At 38.6% G+C, this 20,217-nt stretch overlaps 1 protein-coding gene across 3 annotated transcripts in view; it reads right to left on the minus strand.

The window, feature by feature from the left end:
- Window positions 1-20,217, minus strand: part of smad5 (SMAD family member 5) — a 70,505-nt gene that overhangs the window by 28,535 nt on the left and 21,753 nt on the right. For 2 of the 3 annotated variants that reach the window (XM_061901487.1, XM_061901489.1), the window contains exon 2: window positions 11,241-12,030. In XM_061901487.1, coding sequence (XP_061757471.1) covers window positions 11,241-11,643 — 403 coding nt within the window. In that variant the 5' untranslated portion in view covers window positions 11,644-12,030. Of the gene's footprint in view, window positions 1-11,240; window positions 12,031-15,313; window positions 15,432-20,217 lie in introns of all 3 variants that reach the window. The other variant, XM_061901488.1, reaches the window with a different exon arrangement.

The following is a 20,217-nucleotide window of genomic DNA, read 5'->3' on the forward strand; positions in this document are numbered from 1 at the left end:
GAGGGAAATCACAACTAAGTCAATTTACCAAAACTGTATTTATTAAACAGTTATTAAGCAGTGGCACAAAAATCCATGTAATTTCAAAACAGAAAATGCAAGATTGTCAGACATTTAAAAAACAACAACTTGCTTTTAGTGCACTTTTGTGCACGATGTCACTAACATACCAAAACAACACTAAATCAAAGTGAATGTTGTGTACAGAACGCCACTACCAAAGTTTAAAACAAAAAAAAGTGCACTTTTGTGTATGATGTCACACAAGATATTTCAACAACTGTCAAATAAAAATGAGCTGCATAATAGGAAATCAAATAGTGTATGTCCTTCGCTATGTGGTAGGTTACCGCGGGCGTTATCGCCTCCTGTTGTTGACTTTTTTTTAACTTCATACGGTGTGGATCTGGAAATGGAAGACGCCGGACTCAATTGGGTCAGTGCAGGTTGCTCTCTAGCGGGTGACTTTTCAAATGACGCTACATATTAGTAGTGCTGCTACTTTTTGTAACAACGCTTTTGCCGCATACTTGACATATTATGGTTGTCTGTTCAACATCTTACCGCATGAAGCCAAACCACCGCCGGACGATGGACCCTGTGCTGTTTTTCTTGGGAATGAATTATTTTCCCTCCAATTTTTACCAGATTCGCACCTTCTCTCTCGTATTACCACTCGCACCACTCCGCTTGCACCTGCCACAGAAGTTAGTTGCCACAGCAAACGTTATCTATGGTACATTTCTCTCTACTACCTCTCTGCTCCGCGAGGGCGTATGACATTGCACGGTTGACAGTATGTTACGTATGTAAGTAGGTGCCCTTGTTTTATGTTTCAGTGAGGAGACAAAAAAAAGAGTGAAAGAAAGTCTGTAGTGTAATGCCCGCAGCTAAAAACAACTGTGTGAGAACGTATACTCGAATACTCACGATATAGTCATTTTCTATATCGCACAAACCCTTGATATAGAATATATTCGATATATCGCCCAGACCTAGTTAGAAGCAAAGCAAGTTATTTTATTAATAAATGCAACAACGAGCACTAAACACCAACATTAACTTGATATCAAATACAATGAGGCAACATCTCACACACACACACACACACACACACACACACACACACACACACACACACACACACGCACACGCACACGCACACGCACACGCACACGCACACGCACACGCACACGCACACGCACACGCACACACACACACACACACACACAACTAACAACTATAAGGGAACAAATCAATGATTGAAGTGAAACTTCAGCTCGCAATCCAAACAATACCACCTTTGTGGACCAGAAGATATAACAGCTATAGAAGCACATTCAATCTCTTTATTAACCAGAAGTAACACACTCCAGTAAAAAGGTTCAAAAGAGCTGCACTGCGGGCGCAGTCAGCAAAGTGCCCCTGCTAAGCTAACACAGACAAGTGAGCTGCTGCTCTGTCTGGGCGCTGACGTCACATGGCAACAGGCACCCTTTTTAAAAGGCACACATGCACACTCTGCCCCAATATGAAACTTCCCTCAATTGCATTGGCCAGATATATTATATGTATATTTTTACTAAGTAACTCAATTACAATTCCTAGTAATTATTTACATTTATGACAGTAATTTTTTTAGTGATAAATGTTTTCATATCATCCGATCTCGATTATATATAACAAATATCCCCTTTTCTTTTTTTTTTTTAAAGCTGATTGTGCTGTGCAGTATACAGCATACCGCATCCCTACCGTTTACTACTGCAGTATCTTGTAACAAACATTTTCACCATGTTTGAGTGACGTCATATATGCTAACAGCTGACAACTGTCATTTTGTTCAGATCTATAATTGTGTTTACTAAAGGTGCAAGAGTACAGGTAACCCATGCTATGATCCATTCCTGGTTTTAGGGACATGGTTTTGCTTCTTTTTAGGTACGTTTTGTGGGGTAAAGAGAACAACTTTTTTAACCTCCGAAAATTATTTCATTTTTTTGCTTGTCATCACAAACATTCTGCAGTAAATAAAGTATAATTGGAGTAGTGACTCTTATAAGACTTGTATTTCAGGTTAACATTTACTTGCTATCACTTTCAAATGTTTAATTATTTAAAGTTAAAGTTAAAATACCAATGATTGTCACACACACACTAGGTGTGGTGATATTTGTCCTCTGCATTTGACCCATCCCCTTGTTCACCCCCTGGGAAGTGAGGGGAGCAGTGGGCAGCAGCCGTGCTGCGCCCAGGAATCATATATGGTGATTTAACCCCCAATTCCAACCCATGATGCTGAGTGCCAAGCAGGGAGGCAATGGGTCCCATTTTTTATAGTCTTTGGTATGACTCAGCCGGGGTTTGAACTCAAAACCAACCGATCTCAGGGCGGACACTCTAACCACTAGGCCACTGAGTAGGTGATTTGTAATCAGTTGATTACTTATATAGATCAGTGCTTCTTAACAGTGTTTTTATTTGAAGTAAACATTTACTAAACAACCTGTGATTAGGTGGCCAGGGGGTACCCCGCCTCCCGTCTGATTGTAGCTGAGATAGGCACCAGCGCCCCCCGCGACCCCAAAGGGAATAAGCGGTAGGAAATGGATGGATGGATGGGCATTTGCTAAACAACACTTTCAGATGATGAATTATTCTTAATGAATTGTTTACATCAGTGCTTCTCAGCAGTGGTTTGGCAAACAGCAAGCGGTGAACCACTTTGCAGACTATTTAAAACTCAAATTTTGTATATTGAAATAAAATACAAAACCAAAAACCAGTGAAGTTGGCACATTATGTAAATTGTAAATAAAAACAGAATGCAGTGATTTGCAAATCCTTTTCAACCTATATTCCATTGAATAGACTGCAAAGAGAAAATACTTAACGTTCGGACTAGAAAACTTATTTTTTTTGGCAAAAATTAGCTCATTTGGAATTTGATGCCTGCAACATGTTTCAAAAAAGTTGGCATAAGTGGCAAAAAAGACTGAGAAAGTTGAGGAATGCTCATCAAACATTTGGAACGTCCCACAAGTGAACAGGCGAATTGGGAACAAGTGTTGTTATGATTGGGTATAAAAGCAGCTTCCATTCGTCCTATCATTCACAAACAAGGATGGGACGAATGTCACAACTTTGTGAACAAACGCGTGAGCAAATTGTCGAACAGTTTAAAAAAACATTTCTCAACGAGCTATTGCAAGGAATTTAGGGATTTCACCGTAATATCATCAAAAGTTTTAGATAATGTGGAGATATCACTGCACGTAAGCGATGATATTATGGACCTTCGATCCCTCAGGCTATACTGCACCCAAAAGCATCATCAGTGTGTAAAGGATATCACCACAAGGGCTCAGGAACACTTCAGAAAATTACTGTCAGTAACTACAGTTTGTCGCCACATCAGTAAGTGCAAATTAAAACTCTACTATGCAAAGCGAAAGCCATTTATCAACAACACCCAGAAAAGCTGCCGGCTTCCTTGGGCCCGAGCTCATCTAAGATGGACTGATGCAAAGTGGAAAAGTGTTCTGTGGTCTGATGAGTCCACATTTCAAATTGTTTATGGAAACTGTGGACGTTGTGTCCTCCGGAACAAAGAGGAAAATAACCATCCGGATTGTTATTAGGGATGTCCCGATACAACTTTTTCACTTCCGATACGATACCGATATTGTAGCCTTGAGTATTTGCCGATACCGATATCAATACGATACGATATAGGCACGAATCATACATATATTTATTCCTTATTTTGTTTTGTAGAATGTTAGAAAAGGCAAGAGTAGGTATAGGAAAAACTGACCCATTTATTATTAACCAATTGGTTACATAAATTTTAACCTTCAACATAAGAGTATTACCTCAACAAATCCAATAAAAACTAAATGTTATATTTAAAGTGCAAAATAACCACTAATACCAACATAATTATACAATTGAAAAGAATAAATTAAAAATAAATTAGAAGACCCTGAAAAATAACCTAAATAAATCCAATAAAAAAAACAAAAAACGTTTTAAAGTGCAAACAATTCAAGTTCACTTCAGTTAATTTTTTACTGTCAGCATATGTTGGAAACAACTGTGGGCAGGGACAAAAAACACAAAAACAACACAATATTGTCCACTGTCCAACTGCTCTAAATTAAGAGTTCACAGCTCCAGTTTCACTGACTGACTATAAATGGGTAAATGGGTTGTACTTGTACAGCGCTTTTCTACCTTCAAGGTACTCAAAGCGCTTTAACACTACTTCCACATTTACCCATTCACACACACATTCACACACCGATGGGGGGAGCTGCCATGCAAGGCGCCAACCAGCACCCATCAGGAGCAAGGGTGAAGTGTCTTGCTCAGGACACAACGGACGTGACGATGTTGGTACTAGGTGGGATTTGAACCAGGGACCCTCGGGTTGCGCACGGCCACTCTCCCACTGCGCCACGCCGACTATGCCCAAAACAATGTAATAATTACTCTTAGTCTTCACTGAAGAATAGTGTAAACACAATAAACATATCACTCTAATAACAAGAGCATAAAACAAATAATCAGTCAGTGCTGACTACCCTTACTACTCCTCCTCCTCCTTCTCCACTTTCTGCAGTCCGAGCATAATGTGGAGATTTTTTTTTAAGAAGATAAGCATTTCGGCATGCTGTGAGTTAAAATACTTCCACACAGCCGACATCACTACACTTTGCTGAGCACACGCGTTGTCGTTGTTGTGATCACGTGGGCTGTGCATGCTGGATCAGAGACGCTCTTCTTCCGCGGCCGCCACCAACGTTAATTAAGGGGCATTTCCGCCACCTACTGTGTTGGAGTGTGATCAACCCAGTCACCTATTATAGAAGTGCTGCAGCGGAAAATGGACAGCTTATATCGGAGCGCGTATATCGGAGTTTTTAGATTCAGTCCGATAAAATCCGATATTCACTTTTTTGGCTAATATCGGACTGATTTCCGATATCAATATCGGATCGGGACATCCCTAATTGTTATAGGGACAAAGTTCAAAAGCCAGCATCTGTGATGGTATAGGGGTGTATTAGTGCCTAAGGCATGGGTAACTTACACATCTGTTAAGGCACCATTACTGCTGAAAGGTACATACAGGTTTTGGAACAACATATGTTGCCATCCAAGCAGCGTTATCATGGACACCCCTGCTTATTTCAGCAAAACAATGCCAAGACACGTGTTATAACAGCGTGGCTTCATAGTAAAAGAGTGCGGGTGATTGTGTGGCCTGCCTGTAGTCCAGACCTGTCTCCAATTGAAAATGTGTGTTGCAATACGAAGCCTAACTTAGGACAACAGAGACCCCAGACTGTTGAACAACTTAAGCTGTACAACAAGCAAGAATGGGAAATAATTCCACCTGAAAGCTTCAAATATGGATATCCTCAGTTCCCAAACATTTACTGAGTGTTGTTAAAAGGAAAGGCCATGTAACACAGTGGTGAAAATGCCCCTCTGCCAACTTTTTTGCAATGTGTATCTGCCATTACATTCTAAGTTAATGATTATTTACAAAAAAAAATGAAGTTAAATTATGAAATGCAACCTTACTCAAGCAAAAACGATGCATATTTATCTGGGAGAGTTTTGATACCAAATTCCTTTATCCAGCCACACACAAAGAAGTTGTAGACCTTCATGCTTTCCAAGTTTCCATCTGTTTTGTCGTGTAGAATGATGTCTGGAGCACACGATAGTTTGATACGTTTGTGGACTGAACCGACGAATACTCACTTGACAATTCTTTATATGTATATATTTATTAGAGTTGCAGCTATCAAATATTTTAGCAATTGAGTATTCTATCGAATATCCCAATTGATTAATTGAATAAATCATATTTTTACTTTAATAAAAAAATATATATATTTTTTTGTCCTGTCCAGCTTCTCAGGCAAATCATATTGTTAATGTAGATGCCCATTTTGGCTGTACGAATTTACTTTAGAAAAGAGAAGTGTGGGATTTATATTATTATTTGGTGCAGCCGGACAAAGCAATATATTTGCTTGATTAAGGTTTAATTATACATGTTAAGATGTGCCCTCAATTATTGCGTTTGGCCTATTTGTCTTTTATTTCTCAAACACCTGTTTTCATTATTGAAGGTTGACACGCACAGCTGAAATGCGTCCGTGGCTGATTGTGTTAATTTGTGTGTACTAATAAAGACAGGTGTGCTCAAAGCCCTATGTGCTGTGTGGTATGACCGCATAAACAAAGTTCTTGTCTTTAATGCGTTTTTGATGATTATTATACGTTGCTGTTTAAACGGTTGTTTCTCCGCGAAAATCCGCTGAGCTATTTTTAACCTGCCAACAATACAAAAACAATATAAAAAGAAAAAACACTTTATGACGATAACCGTTTAAAATTTTAAGAATGCATTGCATTCTTTGCATGCAAAATAGTAATCAATGTTGATTTTGCCATCATAACATGTTTGAGATGAAATCACATATACGGTATATAAAATTAAGTTCAAAATTAATATTCCGTGAGAAAGGTACAATAAAACTACATTCTAGTATCAAAAACAAAACAATGAGAAGAGTTTTCATTATATCAAACATAAAACATAGAACAGGTAATGCCTTTAAGGCCATGTCCCCACAAACACGGAGCATTTCAAAAACACATATTTGGGGTTAAAAAAAATCTCCATCCACACAAGTGTAGTTTCAAATTTGTCCGTCTACACACAAACACATGTTGTCATGCACATTTTGTCCAATCAGAAGCCTGGAAAAAAGCAGCAATATCTGACTTGGTGCAGCATTACACTTCCTATTGTTTTTGTTTTGATATACTTTAGACGTACAATGACACGTTCATTACCTTTAAAACTAGCCAGCTTGTACACTGAGCCCTGGGACCATTATTAAAGAGCGAATTCACTCCTTTGCTGCGGAGAGCCAACCCTCATAGAATTACATGTTCAGCAACATGGTGATGTACATGTGCAGGGAAGTCTACATTTCTAAAATCAGCGCGTATTAACGAGCAAAGAAAACCATTTTGCATGTTTAAGTGCCTATATAAAGTGCACATGGAATTATAAATAATTTAATTATCGATATAGTGATATAACACATGTGTAATGAAGTATATATTGTCTTTAACATCAGTACACACTACAAGGAGGATGCTACATTGTTTTTTTAGTTGCTTGGTCGTTTTCTACACACGAGCAGGCTCGCGCCCCCCGCAACCCCAAAGGGAAATAAGCGGTAGAAAATGGATAGATGGATACATACACACACACACACACACACACACACAACTATTTTGATATTTGACTAGTCATCGACAATATACATTTTTAGTCAACTGATATTTTAAAATACACATATTTAGTGGCTCTAATTTAGCCATAAAAACAAAAACTTTTTTTTTTTAAAGTAGATAAGGACAGTCAAAATAAAATAGCTTCCTCCAAAAAAAACGTTTCGTGATGATGTTTAGAAAACTGCACAAACAAGCATGTAGGAAAAGTTTAGCTGGTGGACTTTGGCTTAAAGGATAGTTTAAGCTAGTCCACACAAACGTATTTCTCGCTTATGTTACCTAACAAGCTATTTCTTACAGAGGAGAGTCCGCGACCGCATCCTCCAGACATGTCTCTGCTTTAAATTCTGCCGCATAAAAAACGTACTGCCATGAAAAGCAAGGTCGGCTTCGCTAATTGGACACAGTATTTCTGTCTTTAACGTGTTTTGTTTTCACATTTTTCTTTTTCTGCTTACTGGTTGTGCTATCACACGCGTACTTGTTTCAGTCTAGAAAAACACAAGCGATAAAGTCACTGACTATTATTGACAAATTAATTTGGCAACAACAAATTTGATGATTTTTTTTTAATTTACAATTTTTCTTGAACAAACAAGTTGTAGTACAAAATGTATCGATTTTCATGGGAAAATTTTGTGCGTATAGTGAATTTACTGTGTCCATTCAGATTTGAATGAGTCGGGAACAAAGGGCGCATAACTGGCAACATCACTGTAAGGGCATTGACTGAGCACAAGGGCTGACAGCAAGAAAGAGCATTCAGATCATACATTTGATTATTGATATCATCCAAGTAAAGATGATGAGTAATGATGAAGATTGAGAGAAAGGGCTGTGCACTTAGTCGGAGAGGTTGATACATTTATAAAGTCCTTCTCTGATGCCACACCCTTTTGGAGTCTCTCAGGCACGTAATCTAATCAGACTCTAAAGGAGCAAGTGATATTGATTTTCCATGCAAGTCAGATTTGTGGCTTGTGTGCATTTAGATGCCAGCTGCAGGATGTGCATAGCTCTAATCAAGTTAGGATTCACTGTTATGCAGTAATGGAAAAAAATAGTGGGTGCGTGTTAGAGATCGACTGATTATCGGGGCCGATATTTAGTATATTGGCGTATATCATATCGGCTTTTTTACAGATATAATAAACATACATTATACCAGTATTTATTAGTATTTTAGAAATTGACTAGTGAAGTAGATAGTAATAACCACTGCTTTTTTTCAATTTTTTTTTTTTTTCAAATTTTTTCCAACATGGCGCTGCTGTAGTGGCTGCTGTAGGCAGGAGCTCTGTGCTCTTGTGTCATCCTTTTGTGTTTCCCTCTTGTTTTCATGTGTTATTATATTTTTTTGCATTTTGGTCCAGGACCCTTTGGGACTGTGTGACAAGGGGTGGCACTTTCGTGACCTCTGTTGTGCTTTTTTTGTGGACTTCTGGATCTGCCTCCCGGGAGCCTTTTGGCCATGGAGACCAGCTGCTGGGTGTCTGCCACACCAGAGTCTGTTTGGAGGGACTGGAGGAGATGTGGATGAGGGGGACAGGGCCGCGGAGCTAGCACTGAGCGCTGAGACGGAGAGGCTTCGCGGTGTCTTGACTGGGTGAGCAGGTGTCGGACACCTCAGTCACCTTGGACGTATCCTCGCTCATCCATGCGGACTGGACACTGGCCGAGAGTGGAGTCGGCTGTCTTGGTTGCTTTGTTGGGTCTGCTCCTGTCTCTGGCCATGCTCCCTCCACCCCAGCGGACGATGGCGTGGAACACGGCAGAGGCCACCACAGTGTATATGTTTATTTTACTTTTTATTCATAGCTGTATGTAGAAGTGTCTGGTTGTATCTGCTGCTTTAATGTCTTTAATGTCCTCTGTGTTCTTTGATGTTTGATGTTTCCCTCTTACACACATGTAAGAGGGATGTGTACTATGGCTATGAGTTGTTGTTTTGTTCCCTTGGCCTCAGTCTGCACCCCCACTCCAGGGCCCAGGCTAAGACCGATTTTTTAAATTTTATTTTAATCTTCTATTCCCCCCCCCCCCCCCCCCCCCCCCCCCCCCGTTTACCTGTATGTCATCTTTTTTGTAAGGGGCGCTGGAAGCCGGCAGACCTGTCAGCGATCCTGTTCTGTCTCCCTGTAATGTTTGTCTGATCTTGAATGGGATTGTGCTGAAAATTGTAATTTTCCTGAAGGAACTCTCCTGACGGAATAAATAAAGTACTATCTAATCTTAAGCACCAGCTCTTTTTGCTTGAGCCCTTTAAAAAAAAAAGAATAAAAAATATTGTCATTGTCAATTATGGAGCCAATCCCAGCAGTACTCGGGCGAAAGACAAGGTAAACCCTGCACAATTTGCACTTCATCGCAAGGCCAACACGGATAGACACTCTACCATTCACACATTAGGGACAATTTAGGCCCAATTGCAATGTTCACCCTCACTCACAACCACTACACCATTGAAATGAAATAAGAGGTACAGCTTAGTAAACTGCCATAGGAGTTGGGACCCCACTTCCTACATTACTGCATAGTGTACGCTCGGGCACGTAAGCGACTACGTTACGTTGCCACATACATCCAAACAAGGGTTGTCCCGATACCAATATTTTTGTACCCTTTATTGCCAGTGTTACTCACCACACTGTTTCTGCTTGTATACCATCTGTGTGTATGTGCTGACTCACTCAACATGCAACCGCTCAACGTCGCCGCCGCACGGCAGCAATTGTGTAAGACAAAAAAAATACCTGTATTTTTTTAAAGGCAGTAGTACCTTTTTTTAATTCATTAGTACTGCAGTACTTTATAAATAGCGGTGTACCGTACAACCATAGTCCCACTATAACAAAATTAATGGTTGAGATTGTTTTTTTAATCACTCATCATTCTTCGGTTGATTAATAAACAAATAATTACACAAAGAAGCCGCTATCTACGACTGTTTTTGCTTAGGAGTTTTTTTAAGTTATGTTACGTTAAAGTTTTCACATTTGCAAGCTTTTTGTCAGTATTTTAATTATTGTTAGCTAGCGTGGTTAGCTGCCCAGCGTTAAAAACTAAAGTGTAATAATATTACATAACTTATGCAGAAATGAGGTAATTCTCTCTGGTCCTCCCTGTGCAGGTCAACACCTGAAATCCCTCGCTCTAAAGGGCTCAATTCTTACCCCATACCCCCTATAATGCCTACTACCCCTATATGCAAAGAGTAATTGGGACACCACTATAATTGTTGGACAAAAAATGTTTGCATCACAAACAAAACTATTTTGGCTTAATTTAGAATATTGGGGCAGGGCTGCCTACAAATAATTATTTAATAACTCAGAAACGAAAACAGCACAAGCAACCATTTCAACGGGACGAACCAGCACAAACAAATGACAATTTCAACAAGTAGTCTCCACGCAGAAAGATCCCAAGCTTGGGAAATGTTCCAAAGACCTTCGAGCTGTGAGCGGTGTCCCCAATAGATTTTCCATATTTTGAAATGCAAATGTTGATGCTCCTCTGACCCGCTGTATTAAACACACGTAATAAAAGTGTTTGGTGATAAATGAAACACATTAGCGCCGCATAAAACATGTCGCTATTTGTCAGACGTTTCTTTGAAAAAATGTCAATAAAAAACTTAAAGCCTTGCCTTGTCCAGCTGTTTACTGACATATACTAGTCATGTTAGCTAACATTTAGTGAAAATTAATATTGTCTCCAAATATCGGTTATCCACCTGCTTGACTACAAATAATCGTTATCAGACATGAAAAAACTAAATTGGTTGATCTCTAGTGTGTGTTACAATTCTTATTCCCGCTATAAATTATTAAAATTGTTCTGTGAAAAGGGAAACCATATTCTGAATGCAAAAAGCAGATGTATAAAAACAAGAGAAAGAAAGTACCTACCAGGACTCTCCACTCGCTTGTAGTGATACGGGTTGATGCAGACCTCTTTCTGTTTGGAGCCAAATGGATACTCGCACACCTCCAGGGGCTTGAGCTCATGGTGAGACTGGAGGTCTGGCCACCGCCACACCCGGCAATAGATGACATGTGGCAGACCTTTGCGGTGAGAAACTTGTAGCCGGCCGTCCAGTGATCTCGGAATGGTAACACATTTGCTGGGCTGTCCAGGGCAGCTCAGGGCTTTTTCCAGGTCCTCCATTGCCCCTTTCTTCTTCTTTAGCTTTTTTACAAGCGCGTCCACTGCCTTTTCTGCCCATTTTTCTTCTTCATCTCCCTGCTTCCAGCCAAGCAGGCGCTTGACTGCTGGACTTGTGAAGGAAAATAGACTGGACATGGAAGTCATGCTTGAGACTAGTGAAGGTTGACAGGGAGGACGTCAGTGGAGACTGCCCACTGCTGAGGGATCAAGAGGCCCTCCTTGATTACTTTCAGTAGTCCAGAGTGTGCAATTAATGTGGACAAATAATTCTGCGTTTGAAATGAGGTGGGGAAGAATAAGGGAGGCTCTACCCTGTTCTGACCAAGCACAGGAAGTGGGGCAGGGAGAAGAGTCAGCAATCAGGACGCAGCTGCTGCTGCTCAGGAAAGACCCTGCGGCAAGCTGTCCGGAGTGGGTTCACAAATACCGATGGAGGGACTGGGTGTGGTGAGCAAGCGTGATGATCAGCACTGCTGTCCAAAAGGGATTGATCCTCAACAAAAGGGAACTCACTTTTAATCCATCAGATGTCTGAAAAACACACAATGAACTCAAGTTAGCAACATATTGTTTACTAACAACAAATAACTGATTCATCCTTTTCTGTACTTTTTAGCATCAACATGTTGTAAACATTATTTGGTACGTTATGTTACAACATATGCTTTGACTTGAAATACGCTGAAATACTGCTAAATTATACAATGATGTATTGTAACAATAAAATGTTAACATTTTTGCATTTGATCACCAGACATTTTAGTCACAAAATATGTTGGTAAAAATAACTGCAAATTAAATGTCTCCAAAGTGAAGCCCTTAGGCCATTTTCATCGCAGAGTTAATTTTTTTTTTTTAAATCCCTTGACATGTTCTAAAAATTAAACAAATTCATTATTAATGAGGTATTTTAGATGCAACACTAACAACTATTTATAATATATAATATAAAATGTTTTTCTAAATAGTTGAGTATATTCATTGCATTGGTTTCACAATTTTTAATGTACACAATGTATGAAAGTAACCTCCCACAGTCTTTTAATTTTTCAGAATGCAGAATTCATTAAAACGACACCGAGTAATTTCAGTAACTTGATTAAAAATAATTAAATCATTTTCTCTGCCTCGAGAAATCGTTTATTTAAATGGTAAAGATAACAGCACTACAACATTTAATGTTGTCCAATGCGCTTCTGTCACCTACGCAGAGGAGAGAGAAAGTGGATTCAGCGTTTTATTTTGCGTTGTGCATTTAATCAGTAATTAATTACAAGCGTTCACAAGTCCAGGGAATATGTAATGTGCATTACCACCATGATGCACAAAATGTTCAACAACGTGAAATTTGCTTGGAGCAAGCTTAGAGAGACACTTACCCACAACTTTGCTTTCTTGGTAAACTACATAAATCAGTAGTGTTGAAGGTGCAGCCCAAAGGCCATTTGTGGAACGTGGCACCTTTTTTTTCTTAAGGGCCCGTGGCACATTATAAATAAATTAAATAAACATAGAAAGAGCAAAACATTTCAACATTGAACAAAAAATGCAGAAAGTAATGAGAAACAACGGAAATCAGAATCAGATTTATAGGCTAAGTAGATTAAACGCAAAAGGAATTGACTTGGTAAACTGTGCTCTATTTGTTCAATGCAAGAAATGTTTAATATTATGAGTTAAGATGCATCTTGAAATCTATGTACAAGTTAAACATTTTAACAACTGTGCTGAATTGGCCTATTTGGTTTGGTTTCTTCTCATTGTGTTTACATTCTATTTACACACAGGACCAAAATCCATTCTATTTTTTCTATTTACTATTCCATACTAGACAAATAGACTCTGCATATATAGTTGGTGTTTTCCCACCTGAGGAGTTTCATTGTAACAATACAAAAAAGCCTCGACTTTTGACTTCCCGTGGTACCGATGCACTAGGGCTGCACAATTAATCGAATTATAATCGTGATCACAATTTTGGCAGCGTCGATTAAATGAGAGTGATCTTCGGCAATATTAACTTTTAAAAAAACTGGTTCAGCTGCATTTCAAACCAAGTATGTTCACAACCAACAGTCAGACAGTGGACTCATGTAATAGCAAGGAAGAGGGAGTGTTAACAATAGATAGATAGTACTTTATTGATTCCTTCAGGTAATGGTTGAAGGTAGATCAGCCAGTAATTTTCCCCTGCTATAAAGTTGGTTGCTAACGGAGCGGGCCGCCTGCAACTGGCGCAAAGCCTCTACAAATAGCTACAAAAGCAAGGGTGCCCAAAACACAGATGCCCATAACATCAGTCATGCACAGAGGGAGCCCGTATCCATCCACCTTTCAAAGACACGCCACAATAACAGATGTAATGTTTTATTTGGCCAAAGACATGTCCTATATACAGTATCCTGTGAGCAGTACAATGAATGTGTTCCTTGGTATGTGCATAATTTTAATTTGATCACTTTTCACTTTATGATCGCACTCTGCAATGGCATATTTATATTATTTAGCCATGTCTTTTGTACATTTGTTTTTATTATTAATTATTTTTGTAGTTTATTTTTTAAATGAAAGACAAGTTTGTTTAAAATAGAAAGTGCAAATAAACACATTTCAACTAACAGTAACAAATTGTGATTAATAATCGTGATTTTAAAAACATTTTTTTGTTTTTTTAATCATTGACACAACATTATCATTGAAAATGTAATGTAAAATTCTATAAAATGCATGCAGAGACCTCAGACAATGTTTCCAATTTGGCAACTCTATATTGTAGCTCCTACGCCTTGGGTAATATACTACTACTTATGTTGGACCTCTGTTTACAATCTGTCACGTCAAAAATACATCTTCTCGCTGGCTACAAATAAATACTCAAACTACAACAAGTTCGGAACTAAAAGTATTCGGACTGTAATCATCCAAATATGTTTAGCAGCAAAGTGGACAACCGTCAACGTTGTGGCTTCAAGAAGTCAAGTAAGCAAATAAGCAAGCTAAATGGCTAGCTAACTTGAAAGCTTGTTTCGGAACTCCTGATCGTTTCCCCTTCCTGCAACTCAGTGTGGCATTTAGGCTAGAGAAACAGCAAGAGGAACCTGCAGCTAAGCGAGCGTTCACAACATTTGATTTAGATCATATTTTTATTGACAGTTCATTACAAAAATGCGGAAGTAATACTTACAGGGGAAAATGTTTGAAAACACAGACTTTTGCATTTTGGGGAAACTTTCACATGCCTGGTTGAAGAAAAGAAAACGCCGACCAACATTAGCCGCATGCTTAGTTTTAGCGGCGGCGGCGATGACCAAGAAGAATGCGGAGTTGGAATATAATTACAACACTTTATGTATGTATTTATATAATATTTACATATTTATATAATATGTAACTCTGTCCATTCACAGACAGAGTCCCATTGCTTTTATAAGCGGTCGAGCGAGTCAAAAGCGGAAAAAAATAAAATTACATATATATATATATATATATATATATATATATATATATATAAATATATATATATTTTTTTTATTTTTTTTTTGTGGTGGCCGTAATTCTTTTGTGGCGGGCCGCCACAAATAAATGAATGTGTGGGAAACCCTGGACGTTATGTTGTAAGGCGGCATCTATTTAATCTGAGTGTGGTAAAATGAAATCTCCAGATCATCAAGGTATTCTGGAGTGAAAGGTGTTCCTCTGTGACAGAAACTTGGTCTCAGTTGCAGGTCATTAGTCCTCTAACTGGACAATGACCCAAAATAAACCCAAAAAAAGATGCTTTAACAATATGCTTTTGAAGAGTGGGCCAAAATACCTGTCGACGTGTCACGATACCAGATTTTCAGTAGCAGATATCCATCCATCCATCCCTTTTCTACCGCTTGTCCCTTTTGGGGTCGCTGATGCTTATCTCAGCAACAATCAGGAGGATACTAAGATAAAAATAAAAAACTGTACTATTAAATCCACCACTTTATATAAAAATGTTTTAGAGTATCAAGTATTTAACATCACTGTGCTTCAACATGTTTTGCAAGGAATTTAAATTGCAGTGTCAGCTGCCAAGAGGCAACTGTAAATTCTAAAAGAACATCAGTGGCCTGTAACCTCCCTGTATATCAAAACAAACAATACTGAGATTATGAATATGCTCAAAAATATATTCATACATTATATTTTTTCAATATGGTGGTAGCGTGGCATCATATAGTTTGTATTTAAATAGGCTAATCAAATAGCCAAAGCATGTATTTAAAGAACATTCTTTGTGTTTGTATCTATTAGTATCAACATTTCAGCTTTATCCCCATTACATTACGCCTTTTTGTTCCATATTTCCTGTTCATTTTATTTATTACAATACATTCCTGACCGCTTGAATTTGATTAGCAAATTAAGGCATGCCACAAGACACACTCCACTTTGTCAATACTTTCTCTTGTTTCACTTTTAATGTTCAGCTGGATAAAGTGGCAACACAGAACTCTAATGCTATGTCTTTTTCTGGCAATGCAGGCGTGTTTCACTGTAATTCACTTATGAGCGAGGGCGAACCAGAAGCGCAAAATCTGCATTCATGACAGGCTTACACGAATAAAAAAATGTATGGACACATTGGCAATTTTTTTTATTTTAAGACAGCTGGTTTCTTCTTCGACCCAGACTCCGGTCCTGAAAAAGTGTTGTGCAGTATTTGGTACTGTAGCTACTGAAAAATTATACTATCAATGTAATTTTAAGTGTTGGTGTTGTAGTATTGTTACTTTTGAAAACCCTCGTTTGTTCTGATATATCGAGTAATTCTAATAGACGTGTTCTTTTTTTCAATCACACGCTCACGGACCAGTTTCAAGCTCAGGAATTTGTGTGCACGTTGCGTTGTGCTTTAATCTTTTTTCAATATTTTCATGAGCGCGAGAAGCCAAAATCGAAATATGATTAATTTTCCCTCACTACAGGCAGCCAACATTAAGGCTAGAGTCTTCCCCTCGTGGTTATGTAACTCACACAATAGCTTTAATGATAATAATAATAACAACATCAACAACGTACATATAGACAGAGCTGTGAGCAAAGTTATATTTGTAAAAAATTATTGGCAGTGTGTGTAAATATTATACAGTAAAATACTGTACATGGAGCCTGTCTTCTGAAACTGTGTATCATGTTATTTAGTATATCTGTCACGTTCAACCCCAGACAAAAACTTAACACTTTTCCAAAAAAATAACCTGAGGTGTTCACATCTCACCTGTTAGCAATGTATAAACATTAAAGGGGAACATTATCACCAGACCTATGTAAGCGTCAATATATACCTTGATGGTGCAGAAAAAAGACCATATATTTTCAACCGATTTCCGAACTCTAAATGGGTGAATTTTGGCGAATTAAACGCCTTTCTGTTTATAGGGCTGGAGGCGATGACGTCAGAATGTGACGTCGCCGAGGTAACACAGCCGCCATTTTCATTTTCAACACATTGTAAACATTGGGTCTCAGCTCTGTTATTTTCCGTTTTTTCGACTATTTTTTGGAACCTTGGAGACATCATGCCTCGACGGTGTGTTGTCGGAGGGTGTAACAACACTAACAGGGAGGGATTAAAGTTGCACCACTGGCCCGAAGATGCGAAAGTGTCTGCCGCCAGACCCCCATTGAATGGGCCAGAGTGTCTCCACATTTTACCGGCGATGCTAAGGCAGACATGGCACAGAGATGTATGGATAACCTGCAGATGCATTTGCGACGATAGTCAACGAAATCACAAAGGTGAGTTTTGTTGATGTTGACTGCCAGCTAATCGATGCTAACATGCTACGCTAATCGATGCTAACATGCTATTTACCGGCGGTGCTAAAGCAGACATGGCACAGAGATGTATGGATAACCTGTAGATGCATTTGCAACTATATTACGTGTCCTTCCACCCACATTTAATGCGAAAAAAAAACACTTACCAATCGACGGATTTAAGTTGCTCCTGTGTCAAGAGATGCAAAAGTCCTGATTGTTTGGTCCGCACATTTTACCGGCGATGCTAACGCAGCTATTCGGCCATGCTGTGTCCATGAATAGCGTCAATAGCTATTCGCTCAATAGTTTCAGTTTCTTCTTCAATACTTTCATACTCCAACCATCTGTTTCAATACATGCGTAATCTGTTGAATCGCTTAAGTCGCTGAAATCCGAGTCTGAATCCGAGCTAATGTCACTACATCTTGCTGTGGTATTCCCATTGTTTTTTTTACATTGGCAGCACTGTGTGACGTCACAGGGAAATGGATAGTGGTTTCGAAGATAGCGAAAATAAGGCACTTTAAAGCTTTATTTAGGGATATTCCAAGACCGGTAAAATTTTGAAAAAAATTTCAAAAAATACAACAAGCCACTGGGAACTGATTTTTATTGTTTTTAACCCTTTTGAAATTGTGATAATGTTCCCCTTTAACATTTAAAACGAGACAAAAATAGTGATTTCATTTATCTCTTGCTTAGAGATTGACCAATTATAGACACCGATATTAGTTTTTTTTAACAACTGTGATAGAAGTACATCAGCAGATATAAAATATGCACACACGATCGCGGAATTTACTATACAAAAGTAAATTATTTTTGAAGGAGGGCTGCAACGATTAGTCGTTTTCGGCAAAAGTCGAAAATAAAATTTGCCGCTGACAATTATATTTGTCGACAATAGTCGTGATGTCATCACTCGTGTTTTTCCCGGCGGATGTGAAAAACAATGCCAGTGATAACATGTAAATTTTGAGGATATTTCCTCATATTCTTGCTAAAACATGATTACCTTGCTCATTTTGCAAAGCGAACATTGTTTTTATAGCAGTACCTGCTTTTATAATAACAATGTCGCTACAGCTTGATTATTATACAGGTTACGGAATATAAATGAAGTATTGTTGACAGTTTCTGAGTACATTTTTAGTGATTTAGAGGGAGAATTGATTGCTACCATTAGCTGCATTGCTAGCCACTTAGAACAAGCCATTTTTTACATGTTAGAATGCAAAAAAAAACCAAAAAACTTCTCTTCTTGTGTTTCATAATTATTGTGAATAATAGGCAAAATTCCAATATAAGTGCGGTTAATTTTGTTTTCACATAAAAAAACAACTTAATATAAAGTATTTTAGTGTTCAGAAGAAGACAACATCTGACGCTTTTTTTTCTTTTATTGCCAACAACAAGCCCAATTCCAACAAGTATTTCCTCCGTGTGTACACACAAACAATAGATGCCAGATTTGTTGCCAGTCATTTTTAATACAGAAAATGTGACCGGAAGGATTGGAGAAATCTCTAGAAAAAAATACACAATCAGCAGCAACAATTGAAAAATATATCAAAAGGATATTATGTAAGAAGAAAAGTTTTAACTATATAACTAACATATTTGTTTTAAATGTATGTATACATTGTTTTTGCTTTTTTAAAGAAAATATATGCAGTATAGCAAAAGCGATGACGATTGTAGCTGAGATAGGCGCCAGCACCCCCCGCGATCCCAAAAGGGAATAAGCGGTAGAAAATGGATGGATGGATGATGACATCACATTGACTACGCCCCCACTGTCACAGGTATCCTTGCAATCTCGGGGAAACCCTGCTTACGAAGCATTGGCAATACATGAAGTGCTGAAAAGTGATGTGGTCCGAGCAAACAATCATGAGAGAGACAATGCAACATCTGTAGCCTTCAGCAGCTGTCTGGGGGCTTGTGAAAGCCTGTTAGAAAAGGATGCAACTACAGAAAGCTGCTTCCTGCCTCAGACTAACCATGCTTACAATCCCTCTGTAACAGCTGTCCAGCAGCACTACACTCACTTCCCCGCTTCATTGTTCTAAATTCACACACAAAAAATGTTGGGCGACCTCCAAAAAGAGGGACATGGACATGTACACAAGACATTACTGGCCCAAGAAGATGACTTGTCCAGACATGGACCAAACGGTTACTGCAGTTTCCACAATGTCTAATCAGTCAGTCAGATGTAACCCTATCACAGAGTCTCCAGCCGCAGGTCCAAGGTCTTTAGGTAGGGACGTCATTGTGTACTTTGCATAACTGTCCGTATGAACAAAAAAATCTATCTTTTTGGAGGCTGAACTGCGGCTCATAGAAGAGAGCAGCGAGAAAAGGGTGAACCGTTTTAGCAGACAAAAGCTGTTGAAAGTGAGGTTGGTGTGATTTTGATGCTGTAAATATGAAACTTGGAGCCAAGCTATTTTGACATTAATGGAGTGCTTACCCAAAATCAACAGGAAACGTCCCCCGGCCAGCTGGACTAAACGAACAACTGTCCATCTTTTAAGTCACTTTAATATTGATCATATGTAGAGCACATCATGTGAGCTAGTACAACCACAGAACCTACACTGTCAAGCTAGCTGTGTATAAAAAAACATGAAATGTGTGCCAATACTTAACAATCATACTTGTAATATTGTTCATTTTTTCAGTCAATAAAGATTGGTGTCCTATCACATTATGTTGTGCATTACAAAACTCAAAAGCCATTCAGCTGCTGACATAGAAGCTACCTTACCTTTTGTCATAGCTAGCTTACAGCTAATACCGTATCACGCCGATGTGTTAGTACGCTAGAAAAAAAGTTAATCATTGTTTGCTCTTACAATAACAATATCCCTAGAGTTTGAATTGAAAAAAATAACCAATCAATTTATCAATTCCTCA

Source organism: Nerophis ophidion, linkage group LG05 (genome assembly GCF_033978795.1).
Source record: "Nerophis ophidion isolate RoL-2023_Sa linkage group LG05, RoL_Noph_v1.0, whole genome shotgun sequence".
Lineage (NCBI taxonomy): Eukaryota > Metazoa > Chordata > Actinopteri > Syngnathiformes > Syngnathidae > Nerophis > Nerophis ophidion.